The sequence below is a fragment of the Amblyomma maculatum genome, chromosome 8 (genome assembly GCF_055883805.1).
Source record: "Amblyomma maculatum isolate TAMU_Amacu chromosome 8, ASM5588380v1, whole genome shotgun sequence".
In the NCBI taxonomy this organism is placed as follows: Eukaryota; Metazoa; Arthropoda; class Arachnida; order Ixodida; family Ixodidae; genus Amblyomma; species Amblyomma maculatum.
In genome coordinates, this window is record NC_139351.1 from 123,467,336 (window position 1) to 123,480,786 (window position 13,451).

The following is a 13,451-nucleotide window of genomic DNA, read 5'->3' on the forward strand; positions in this document are numbered from 1 at the left end:
TGTTCGTCCAAGTCAAACCTAATATGCCTGATATTGAATGATGACGTATAGCGGATTAGTGTTAGCACATGCAAAGGGATAAATTGTTCCTTCTAAGCAGCCTTAAAAGCATGCCGCGGCACCATTGGAGTCAAGCTGTTCGTCTCCTTGATGAGCCTTTCTCTTTGTGATTCACGCAACTCAAGTTGTTTCATTTCATGTCCCTGTCAGCGTGATCTTGTAATTTTAACCTGAAATTGATAGTTTCTTTCCTTGCCGCGCCTTGTTTTTGTCATGACAGTATGCATTTCTTTGTCTCCGATGGCCTTTGTCTTTGCCGTGCAAAGGTCGGGCCCGTTCAGTTGCTTTTTAAGCAATTAAAATTTAATTTGCATCCTTATATAAAAATTAGAGGGTCTCTTAGACGTCTCTTAAGAGGAGGATGGCGAAAGCCTACCCTTCCTCTCCAATCATTTGCTTCTCATCGTTTGCCTTTTGTCAGCGTTCGATGCAATGCTACATATAATTAGTTTACAGGAAAGGATAGACGCAGCATATATCCCACTTTCTCCGGCAAGTCTGAGTTTGGACGGTACACCATCGCTCCTGTCGCGTGGCTTTCCTTGGCACGCGTTGAAATGTGGGCTTGCAGACTGCAGGAACACTAGACAAGAACACATCTCGTGGAATATGACAGATCTCGCGCACAACTCTCATGCGCACGACCACACAGGTCGTACTATACATTGGTACTGTACAATTTTGGAACTAGGTAGTGCTAACTACCTAATCAGTATAGATTAAAACCAATTAGTGCTAGCTAGTCAGCCTTAATTAGTACCCGGTTAGTGTTAATCAGTGCTAATAAAATAATGGTAACAAGTACCAAAAAATTTGCAACTAATTAATTCTAATTAGTTCCTGATGGCTTAATTGGTAATTAAGTGGACGACTTAGAAAATTATTTACATAAATAACTGAATAATTAATTCGTTAAGCTAATAATTTCCACTGATTAGTTAACATATTTAGTTCTAATTTGTGTTTGGTAAATAGTGTTAATTAGTGCCCTTTTAGTAATAACTATTTAGTGCGAACTAATTAGTGTTAATTAGAACCAAATAGTGCTAAGTAATTAGTTTTAATTAGTGCCTATTATTGCTCTTTAATTAGTTTTAATTGTTAAGAAGTGTTGTGATTAGTCTAGCGACTAGTAACTGGTAGCTAGTAAATGTTTATGACCATTTTTTAGTCGCTGCCAAAAGTGTGACACCCTTTGAGAACGAATGACAGTATGAGCCATTAAAGGCTTTCGCCTTAATATATTTGTACTCTGACTCTCAGAGGTTAGTATTTACCACTTCAGGAGCCAGTAGATTAGTGCTTCACTTCTTCCTTTACATATTATTTCTGCGCTTTAGTCTTTTTTTTCTTTCCCGTACAGTTTTCATCCTCTTACTGCAGGACATCGTTTTCCTCCTCCTCAGCAGTTAGTATACTACTACGGTTTCTATCACTACCTGTCGAACTAACATAGTAAATTATTTTTATTCACGCCATAAATGCGCTTGACTCTCAAAATCCCTTTAATTCGAAGGTGTAATTAAGCAAGCAATATTATTAACGCGAAAAGCTGCGCAAATATAATTTGATGCAAAAGAATATATTTTCGGCTCCCGCAGTTATGAAACTTCATAAAGTGGAAAATTCACCGCTAACTACGTGTTGTGCTATGTTTGAAGCGCAAGTAATTTCTGTACTAAAGAAAGCAGGCTTAATAACCATCCCACCGCAGAGGGCGCAATAAAGCGCAAAAAATGCGTTCTTTTCTTAAAGTGCTTCCTCCAGTTAGAATTAAAAAAATGTTTTTTCCACCAATCAAATTTTCGCAAAGAAAAACACCTCAAAACACTATAGTTATATATATTTTCCAAAATGCATCAAATAAATCTTCCAGAAGGTTGAATATTACTGTTTACATATATCCCAGCCACTAAATAGTGTGATACTCGACCAAAACTTCATTCCTTACCGTTCAGGTGAGTTAAGACGAAGAAAATGCACATGTATTATATGCGATATGTTGTACGGTAAAAAGTTAACGTGCACTAAATTTTGATCTAAGAACTAAAGTTATTATCAGTCACCTGTCATGCGAACAATTAGCATATTGTCACCTAGCGTTGCCAGGTGGCGCATGACTGAGTGAGGGAGGGCGAAGTTGGAAGGACGACGAAGTGTCGCTTGCGCTTGCGCGTCTGTTCTGCTTGCTGCCGTTGTGTCTGGGCTAACCCATTTTCATAAAAGTTATCCTTGGTATCCCGAATCATCGTGTACGTGACATTCTGGTGGAGGTTGATGTGTTGCCAGGTGACAATATTGTCTGATTCTGACCTTGCCAACAAGAGCTAGTTTTTTTCAACATTTACGCAATTAGTTCTGCCAGAAGCACCATTCGTTATATATATATAAAACCATTGCCCGAAAACTCTTGTTTTGTTTCGATGTAGCGAGAGTTTACTTATTTAACAGAAATATTCATATCCAGACCTACCAGTGCCGTATAAGTCGTGCCCGCGACTCCTAGAATCGCGCTGGATGCTACTGGCGTAATTCCAAAGACTGCAAGAGAAACGAGATCAAGATTACGTAATCAATATGGCGTTTATGTGAGCCAAAGTTTGCTTCCATTACCGTTTTCGCATATTTCTAATAGCTATATTTTTTAGACCGTGATCAAAAAATACACTGGAGGAAAAATTCAGAAGGTCACGTAACTACGTTAAGAGATGCCACACAGATAGCATTATGAGCTGCTTACGCCTTTACGTCGTGTTTTGTGCTGTTATTTCACGGTTGTGCCTGTGGATTCCTGTACATCTGTCTGTCAACAACCAGGCAACTCTTCGGGTCATCTCGGGTTAAATGTACCCTGGAAGTGTCTAGAGAAGGTACGTCGAAAAGTAAAGTTGTCTCTTCCAGATCGGAGAAGTTCCATTGGGTCGTAGGAATTTAACCCAACGGCAACGAATCTTGTCTAGGTGAGGCTTGTTACGACTATGACATGATGTTCCTGTCCGCCCATGAGTAATTTCGCACCAAGACGTCGAAGGGCGACGGGACAAAATTGTGTTTTGTCTGAACGAAGAGCTTGAAGCTGTCTCGTTGGTACTTTTGCTAGCTCAATGCGATATTTGACAATGTTTTCTCAGCTTAAAAATTGATGTCAGCTTCTTTACTCCTGATTCATATTGACTACTTCGCCTCTTGTAGAGCTGTGAGAAAAAGAGCATACACTTTATACGGAATTCCTTAACATAGATCACTATTTCTAGCACTTCATCTTACTTGTGGCCATGACAAGCGCAGCGCTGTGGATGGCACTAGCCCCCACGGTTTGCTGTAGTGAAAAAAGCAAGCACCAATAAATCAACAAGTTAGTCAATAAATCAGTCAATCAATACGTCAATAAATTGCAAAATTTTAGCATTGAAAAATAGCCATTTTTCTGAAATTTCATGTCACAGTATTTTTGAACTCTAAGGCTGCTGACGATTATCTGAGTTCGAAAGCGACAAAACTTTGCGAAAAAAAAAATGTTAATAAATCAGTTAGTCAATCAATACGTCAATAAACTGAAAACTCTGTCGAATTGAAAAATAGCCATTTTCCTGAAATTTTTTGTCACAGTATTTTTGAACTCTAAGGCTGTTGACGATTATCTGAGTTTGAAAACAACGCTTTGCGAAGAGATGGGCTGCAATAGCTTGGCATATAGCTGAAAATGACAGGTTCATGGGCAGACGAGGAGCGTTAGGCTGCTTTTGGAAGAGCAGTTTTGCTTCAGACCAGTCGCTTATCGAAGTAATTCAAGCTGTATTGCCGCAAAGCTTCTTTGCGTTACTTGGTTCATGCTAAACGACACCAGCAAGCTTAGCTTTATCGATTTGTCTCTAACGCGAGATGAGACTGCACTGCGCTTTACAAAATGCGTGCCGCACTACGAAACGTTATCACCATCTGGGCATATCAAGGTGGCACGCACTACATGATTGTTTCCTACCCTCGTATGCCGCCTTCGGTAAACAGAAACCTAGGAGCTCAGTCATGTAGTACGCGCCATCCGGAATAACCCCGGTCACTAAAATCTTTCTTAGGGCTGCACACAGCTTAAAGAACGGAACATATGTTTTAACCAGTGCGAATTGCAAAAGCGATCTAGGCTAAACAGGATGACCCGCACATGATTGTGTTCCATCTTGAATTATTACGATGGCAGCACGGTAGGGTAGAGACATGACCGCGTTGTGTGCGTCATCCTGATTGGCCGAGGTCGCTTCTGCCTTTCGTAGTACTGCATACGTGCGACGTACAGCATAGGTTTATATCAAATTATCAAAGCCACGTGCAACTGCTGTTTTTCTATTACTGAACATCGTGGCGGTTGATTATTTTTTCAGGTGCCTTATATCGAAGGTCTTTTATCAGCTTTAAATAGAGCGCGGCCGAGACAAGCAGGCGTTCTTTTTCCGATGACCGCCGAGAACGTTTGTTCCTACTGCCGCGATCCTGTTGCACTGATTCAAGGGCGCAAGTCGGCCCGACATATAGTTTGAATTCCACACGCGTCATTGGCCACGGCCTTGTCCAAAGCACTTGACAATATGATCACCTAGCCTTAATAAATAATATAGACAGTATTTTTCAGAAACAATAAATTTTTGTTCAACGTGAAGCAATTTGAAAACACGCACCATCCATCTTACAGAAAACCTATCATACAAAGTACACCCAGCATGCCATTCCGTGGATAGGATACTGGATTTGCGTGTTAAACCTTGGCAAACATGCCTTTTGCTAAAAAGGTCATCGGTAGGCTGGGAGAATAGTTGTTTAGATATAGATAAATAAGCACGAAAGGCAAAAAAAAAAAAGAAAGCAGTGAGCATATCTGAAATATTTCAGATTGTACACCGTAAGATATATCTCGAATGTAAAGAAATGCATTTAAGCAACACTTGCTGTTGGGCTAGTTGGTTCGAATCCATATTTGGGAACACAGCGCGGAACAGGACGCAGCACAAGAAAACGAAGGTAGACAGGACGGAGCGCTGAACTGACAACTTTTATTTCAAAAGAAAGAAGGTGATTCGTATTTAAGCGGTGCCTATCATAACACGTGATCAATTCAGGGGGAAAAAAACACTGCTAAAAAACCTTTCTTGAAGAAATAATTGGCCAAAGACAACAAAAAATGTTAAGAGGGATAAGCTCTGATAAATAATTTCTGCTACATGAAAGTTATCTCCAGTGCTGATAACCAGAAAAAAGAGAGAACATTTAAAAGCGAAAACACGACAATGTTTCTACAAACAAGAATGTGAACATGGTACTAATCGCAATGAAAAGAGGTAAACAGGTAATTTTGAAGCCTTTCTCTCAAGATAGTACAGATTTTAACAGAGTTCGAAAAACTTTCACCTCTTTTTGGTTGTGTTTTTAGTCGTTTATCATTGATAATCATTTTTGCCGTGTTTTTGTTGGGCTTTTATCCTGTTGTCGTCATGCTCACAGTCCTGTCAATGTTTTTATTTCTAGCATTCAAAATTGCCTGTTTACCTCTTTTCATTGCGATTAGTAGTACCATGTTCACATTCTTGTTTGTAGAAACATTGTCGTGTTTTCGCTTTTAAATGTTCTTCTCTCTTTTTTCTGGTTATCAGCACTGGAGATAACTTTCATGTAGCAGAAATTATTTATCAGAGCTTATCCCTCTTAACATTTTTGTTGTCTTTGGCCAATTCTTTCTTCAAGAAAGGTTCTTTAGCAGTGTATTTTTCCCCCTGAATTGATCACGTGTTATGATAGGCACCGCTTAAATAACGGGTCACCTTCTTCCTTTTGAAATAAAAGTTGTCAGTTCAGCGCTCCGTCCTGTCTACCTTCGTTTTCTTGTGTTGCGTCCTGTTCCGCGCTGTGTTCCCAAATAAGTAAAGAAATGACCGCGGGAAAATAATATTTGTAATGTTATCTTCGGTCTCTGTTTGCTCGAATTTCTAATGAACAACTTATCCGGGCACTATTACGAAAGAGGGAGCAAGGCCTCAAATTCTCCTTTCTGAAAGTCGGCGAAACGCGTTGTGTACCAAATAATGGTATAACTATGAAAATACGGAAATGGTGCTTGTACGCCAGTTCGTTTTAGTCGCGATTTTTCTAGGGTAAACCTGAGAAGTGTACACGCAAACTTATGTCGTTCATAAAGCTGTATAATTGTTGAATTCTTTAATTTTCTTTTGATAAGATTCTTTCGTGTTTTATTTTCTTTTAAATTTCGGAATGTGTGATAACGGGCGGCGCTGTTTAGTGCAGTATTTGACAAAATTGCAATCGAATTGACACTGGCATAATTCGATAGTGACGCAGGACCGAGTTTGCCGCAATGACACTTACTTTCATTTATTCAGGGATTATTTATGAAAACGGTCAAGCGGATGTTTGAGATCATATAAAATTGCTTTTGAAGCGTTTCTATGGATGATTGATTTGAAAGTCTTATGGGAGTATTACAGCTGTCTAGAGGTGATAGTAGGGCCGAAACGGCTCATCAATTTTTAAGAATGGAGCCTATAAAATTATAAGAGAATAAATAACCTAGTAAAAAAAATGTGCGCGGAAGGATATGACTTCCAATCTGTAGCGCACACAAGACAAGGGATTGAGAACGAGAGGACACACACAGCGCTGTGTGTGTCCTCTTGTTCTCAGTCCCTCGTCTTATGTGCGCTACAGATTGGAAGTATGAACCAACAAGACCAAATTTCGACATTATTGATGGATCGAACGTTGGGTACTTACACTGAGTACAAAGTATATCACTGAGGATGCCATCCCGACGCCATTTCCGTAGCGCATCCGAATGTACTAAATCGTAAACAGTAAGAAAGAAGAAAAGGAAGCAATTATAACATTTTAAAGAGTAGCAATGCGGAAGTGAAAAGCATGCAATGAATTCAGCGCCCGTTGTCGGAGTGCCACTGAGGATAACATTGCGTTGAACCGTAGTAGAACGCAGTCTATCCGAAGGCAAGTGTAACCGGCGCTGCCGCATTTATTGCATGGGCATCCGTCACTGTTCCTTTCGTCACTGGCAGCACAAACACATAACCGTGCAGGGCTTTACGTGCGGAACTCATGGCTTCGAACAGTGTCTGCGAGGATCGGTCCACATTCAGCGGTGCATTTGGACATTTGGCGGATAGGCCCGCGGTCACCGTCGACCGTTTGTCAGTGCTGCTTAAGCCGAGCAGGGAAGCCGGACGACAGGACAGCGCTGGTAATAAACCCATATAATACTCACATATGCACTAGTTTACGGGAAGGACAATGAATTGTGGATAAACATTTTAAAGCTCCCATGAAATGCATGCTTATATAGTAGACACGTAAAATACGAATATTCGTGTTTCCATGACTTTTCAGCATTGGCTTGCCTATTGTGTTTTAGATGTTAACACTGCAATATGTAAGCTCAATTAACGCTCGTACACAAATGTATTTTATCATGTCAGCGCCTCATTTTCAGCTAAGGCAACCAGGATGGAACGAAATCCATGTCATTTTGTTTAGAAACCTTCGTGACAGTGGTTATCCAGCTATGGCTTTGTGTAATTTACCTCGAAGATAGAAACAATCTTCAGCTTGTACAAAACTGGAAGGAAGAAGTAGACGATGAACAGCTGTATAGGCAAGATCATGGGCACGTTCCACTGGAGGTGAAAACCGTACACGTAGTAGTGGGCCACGAAGGCTACCATGCCCGCTGCCGTCACGTTGGACGCCACCATTGAGAAAGCCAAAGGCAGCGAGTGGATGCTTCGGCTTCCCAGGAAGGCGTCATCTTTGGTTCTCAGTCGACTGTTCCGACGTAGAGAGAGGTAAAGGCCGGTCCCTGTGGAGGTTTCAGAATGGCAGGTTGAAAACAAATGGCTGAGAATCAATCAATACGAGTTCTTACAGTGTTCGATAACACATTTATGAATAAACGAATAAGTGCAATGTTGCATACAGTGGCCAGTGAATGGGTTTTCTAATAGGAAGACTTCAATAAAACGAGTCAGTTGTTTTCAAAATAGCTTGCTGTATGAGTATCTCTGCAGGACATATGGTGTGCCTTTTCTATAATACAAAAAATTGATACAGATAATTGTTTTCGTATTGGAAATTTTGTTATCTATTCTGCCACTTTACCTTTAGTCGATATTTCATATTTCTTGGTTCCTGTGGTAGTTGTTTTAGTTTTCAGATATTATGACAAATTTTTATCACCCTTTTCTTTTTACTTTGTACATATTTTGCCTCACCTGAGGACGTGCGTTGTTTGTGAGAGAGTGTACAGGGCAGGAAATAGGGATAGTAGAAACATATGTGGTATGAAATAATGCAGTAAAAGCTAAGCGATGCAAGCCAATATGGAAAACTATACCGGGACACAATTTACAGCTAGTGGACACTATTGATCTTTCTTAACCTCATTTACCCAGGTAAATCTAGTCGCTCACATTGTGAGAGACAAGACGGTCAGTCCTTGCTGAAAATACTCTGTTCACCAGTGGAGTAGGCAAAGGACAATGACCTCAATTAGGGCCATTTCGAGCCTGTCTGTTCATGCTTCCATGTTTTACCGGGAGCGGGCTTGTCTGACAGGGCAGAATTATATTGGTGTTCATATCGCCGCACCCTGTAAATTTTCACCAACTGCGTATTTTTAAGCCGTAAACCATGCCACTGTACTCCACTTTCATGTAGAGCAAGGATGCGCATCTCTCCGCGGCACACTTGCTGTTTTCAGTTTTCAGAAAAGCTGTTATTGGGATTTCGTTCCTGCTACTTTATCTGTTCAAACTGTTAACCACCTGGTGAACAATCGCAGCAAGGGAAACACATGTGCAATACCTAGGTGCCCACAGTAACGGGATAGAGCACTGCGCAACAGCTGCTGAAGAGCGCAAAAAACACCGAACACTTTTTGCAGTGAAGTCACAAGGGATGCACATCGGATGTCCATTCAAGGCAGAACGAAATATTCTAAGCATTTCTGGGGAGCCGTAGAGGCATGGTGCGAATTTCAGTACCATTTAGTGGAGATTGAAACTCAAGTCGTCTTCTTGAGCGTCCTTGTGTTTTTTAGGTAACTTTGAAAGAAAAAATTAAGCGGCGCTTAAGACTTTTTGGGTGCAGTAAGGCGAAAGCCTTTGTTCAATAAGTGATTTTTCATTATAGTTTTAGTATAACCATTGGATTCGTCATAGCTTATGTGGCTACTGGATTTGATTCTAGACTTCTGGATTTGGTTACAACTTTTCCAGATTCGTTTATGAATTTGGCTTTTGATTAGCCAATGTTTGTATACTTTAGCCACTTTAGCCAATTTTCACTGGATTGATTTACAACCTGTCTGGAGGAACTTATTTATGGTTGTTGGCTATTTATTTCAAATGTTTAGGGAATTTATCTACTTTAGCCATTGACGGTTTTTCATCTGTCTACTGAATTGAATTCTGGACTTCTGGATTGATTTATGACCTTTCTGGGCTGGATGGATTTTGGCTACTGATTACCTAAAGCCAATTTACCAATGTTGGCTTGTTATGAGACTACTGTTGGATTGGGTATGGACCTGTCTCATCTGACCCATTTCTGCAGATGCAACTGATGAGTCAAGACAGTCCTTATTATTACGGGCAGACAAACTCAGTCGTTGATAATATAGCGTGATACGAACATTTTTTTTTTCATGAGTTGGTTTTATTCTTTTATTATTTTTATACAATAATACTTAGCACCAGCAAACATTGGTTTTCAATTCTTAGCACTTAGCACATTTGAAAGCATTTTCTTATTCCTTTTCAATTATTTCCGTAAATTGTTCTATTGCACAATCCAAATCTTTTTAGTTAGCATCCTGAAGCATAGAATTTTTATTCGAACGTTTTACATCTTTGATTTCTGCATTTTCTAATTACTAATTGCTTAAAATATTTCAATTATTATTTGATCAGTTATACATTCCACAATTTCTAATTAACATCATGATGCATTGGCTTTTCATTCTGAACAATTTGACACCTTTGGTGCCCCTTTTTTTCGATTTTTCTTTATTCGGTTATTTTAATAATTTCATCAATTAAACACACAACTTTTAATTGCAGTAATCGAGTATGGTTTTTCGTTCTTAGCGTTTTGACTTCTTTGATTTCGTTTTCCATTTTTCTTGCTTCTTGAACTGATCTATCAATCAATTTATTACGATTTCATTGACTTGTCACGGACTACCGCACACCACCCTACCGAAAAAGCTGGGATATCAATAATCTCATATATGGGTTCTCGTACTAAACCCGTACTACACTCGTACAAATCTCATATACCATCATACAAATATCTATGAGTGAATGGGAAATGAGATTGTATGACATTTGTATGAATCTGGCAGCAGAAAACCTGCATGAGGTTATTGTGACTCAGAATTTTCACAAAGGCAATCAATCACTAAAACCACAAATTACTATGATAGTTAATTTTCGCGCAGCCCCTATTATTTTCGACACACGGTGTCGACTACTATTACTCTGCTACAAGGTCGTCGGCTTTTAGATCAAACAAGCTGTGTAAGCTATCGCTTATTAAGTTTCGCGGAAACCATTGCTCTGGATACCGAGTCGCGCCCACACATGAGGTGCTGATTTGGGCCCTGACATATTCAGCCGACGCATGGAGAATATCAACTACTTTTTTTTTTTGAACCTTTCCCGCTTTATATACATTCACGGTGTATGATCGCGAGGGGATACACCTGTCCTTGAATTAAGCCCGTTATACCTAGTGGCACGGGCAGAGGCACAATATTTTTTTTTTTTTTTGGGGGGGGGGGGGGGGGGGGTAGCCTCACCATAATATATGTCCTTGAATAGAGGTGCCTACAACGGCTGCGCCAGGTTGAACCGCCACCATCAAACTCATCACTGTGGCCAGCATAGCTTTTGCTTGCTAAGTCAAAAATGAACAACGGTTGAGCTGGAGATTTAATACTGTGCGATAGATACGATAACCTTAACTACTGTCTACGCATTTTCAAGTTTTAAAACATATTTTGATATTTTTCAGACATTATTTAGTGCACAAGGAGGTGTATGCAGCGGCGGCCATCCAGAATAAGCCAGGTAGGGTCACTGCATTGAAATTAGTTCTTCTTGTGTCAAAGCTAGATTCCGACGTGTTTTCATGCACTCACAACAGACCGAAAAGCATGTGAGCTCTACGGGCACAGAACGTGTCACTAAATATTAATTCTATGATGGTCAGTGACCCGGTGAATGACTAACCTAACTGAGGATTTAAAAAGGCAAGTTGTAACTCGCCCGCAGTCACAGCTGATGAAACTGAGTAAATTCTGAAGCGTCTTATCTTCTGATTTGCATTGACGCTATGTAGTCATGCCACAACGGCACATTCATGTATTTTTATTCAGCTCCCGTGATCAGAGAGTAGAATCACTTAGATCCTTCGATCAATCCTGCAGAAACGTTGCCGCAGTTCATGTCACAGCTAGGATTTTGTCACGTAATCACTTTTAGTCTGGGTTAACCATTCAAACGCTTCATAACGTTTTAGTGGATAGAGATTCTGAAGGAAGAGATAGAGGTAAACGTTTACAGCCAGGTGGGCAGCCTCCCAATTCAGGAAGCCGCGGACCCGAGCGATGTCCGTAGTGTCCGGTTGACGAGACCACGCTGGTCATCCAGGCTGGAGCTTGACAGCTGGGTATCCCACTGCTCTGAAGGGATTTTATTTTGATTGTTTCCCATTTACTCTTACACCTGGCTACTAGATATGCTATCCTTTTTTCTACTATGTTTTCGTTTGTTTCTTTTAACTGCTCCTAGCCTGCTTTACCCTACTGTTTTGGTCTCAGATGAGACTGGCAGTATTAAAAATAAATGAATAAATGTTTGGTTTGATTTGTGGGGTTCAACGTCCCAAAGCAACTCAGGCTATGAGAGACGCCGTAGTGGATGACTTCGGAAATTTCGACCATCTGGGGTTCTTTAACGTGCACTGACATCCCGCAGTTTACGGGCGCCTTGCTTTTCGCCTCCATCGAAAAGCTGCCGCCGAGGCCGGGATTCGATCTCGCGTCCTTGGGAACAGTAGTCGAGCGCCGTAACCATTGCGCCACCCCGGCGGGGTAAATACCTTCTACATAGGAAGGACACCTTGTGTATATTCAGGATAGCACTTTGACGATCGCACGCCACACGGATGTTTTTTTTTTTTTTTTTTTTCTCCATGGAAACGATCGTCGGGGTCGCGTACGAATCAGGATACTCGCTTCAGTAGTTGCCCCGCCATGCTGGCGCGGTGGTTAAGATGTCCGACTATTGTTCCGGAGTGCCCGGGGTCGAGCCCGACCGCCGGCGGCTGCACTTCGATAGAGGCGAAATTTAAATATGTCCATTTGCTGTGCGATATCAGTTCCGCAGGTGGTCGCAATTACTCCGCAGCCATCCACTACGCTCCTCTTTATCTCTCTCCACTTTCACTCCCACCTTACTCCCTTCCCTTATGGCGCGGTTGAGGTGTCTACAGAAAGTGTGACAAATTCTGCGTTTTCTCTTTCCTGCAGACCAATTTCCATTTTTTTTTTTTTACATTTTCACCGAGATGTGAATTGTCTTTTTCTCGTCCATCTTTTCGTTGCTAGTTACAGCCAAGGCCGGCAAAGCGCTTTAAGGACGATAACGTTTGAGTATGTAATCACCAGGCAGAGATTGCTAATCTAAGTAGTCACGATGGTTTGTTTGGACGGTAAAATGTCGTCTTTTTTGTTAACACACGCGTAACATCCTGCCCATTTTCGGAACATTTGGTCTACCTTCTTACCTGGCAGATTGTACATTTAGCGAGCATCGGCTACTCACCCAAGCTCAGGAGCGTCAAGCCGACGAAAATGACATAGTCCAAAGTGCCTACGCCTACGGTAAGAGTCATTGGCGACGTTTATAGCTGGAGTGAACGATTCGAGCTCTGTTCAAAAAAGTGGAAGTTTGCTCACTCAGTCCAGTGCACATCTGAGGGAAGCACAGCGGCAATAGCTACTAAACTCTGCTACCCCCAGCTACTAGCTGCATAGTTTTCTTTATATATATATATATATATATATATATATATATATATATATATATATATATATATATATATATATATATATATATATATATATATATTTGTCAGCCCGTTGCTCAATACAGCTGGAGCACCCTGCCAGCAAAACGTTACAAAGATTACACAGTCATAACAATAACCCACAAAGCGAGCAGAACGGGGAGTCACTAAAGCAGGGCCCTCCTTCCCGGTTCTGATTCGAAAAAGAAAAAAAAAAAGAGCTATGAATCAAACTAAATATAAGATTC

The 13,451-nt window shown here is 40.8% G+C and overlaps 1 protein-coding gene across 1 annotated transcript in view; it reads right to left on the reverse strand.

Moving 5' to 3' along the window:
* The window catches only part of LOC146182440 (sodium-coupled monocarboxylate transporter 2-like), a 39,819-nt gene extending 26,790 nt beyond the window's left edge, over positions 1-13,029 (reverse strand). Inside the window, exons 1-5 of the mRNA XM_084575951.1 lie at positions 12,960-13,029; positions 7,656-7,930; positions 6,838-6,903; positions 3,328-3,379; positions 2,534-2,601 (exon numbers count right to left, since the gene is read on the reverse strand). Of these exons, the coding sequence (XP_084432077.1) occupies positions 2,534-2,601; positions 3,328-3,379; positions 6,838-6,903; positions 7,656-7,930; positions 12,960-13,029 (531 nt within the window). The remainder of the gene's footprint in view (positions 1-2,533; positions 2,602-3,327; positions 3,380-6,837; positions 6,904-7,655; positions 7,931-12,959) is intronic.
* Between the last annotated feature and the right edge of the window lie 422 nt (positions 13,030-13,451).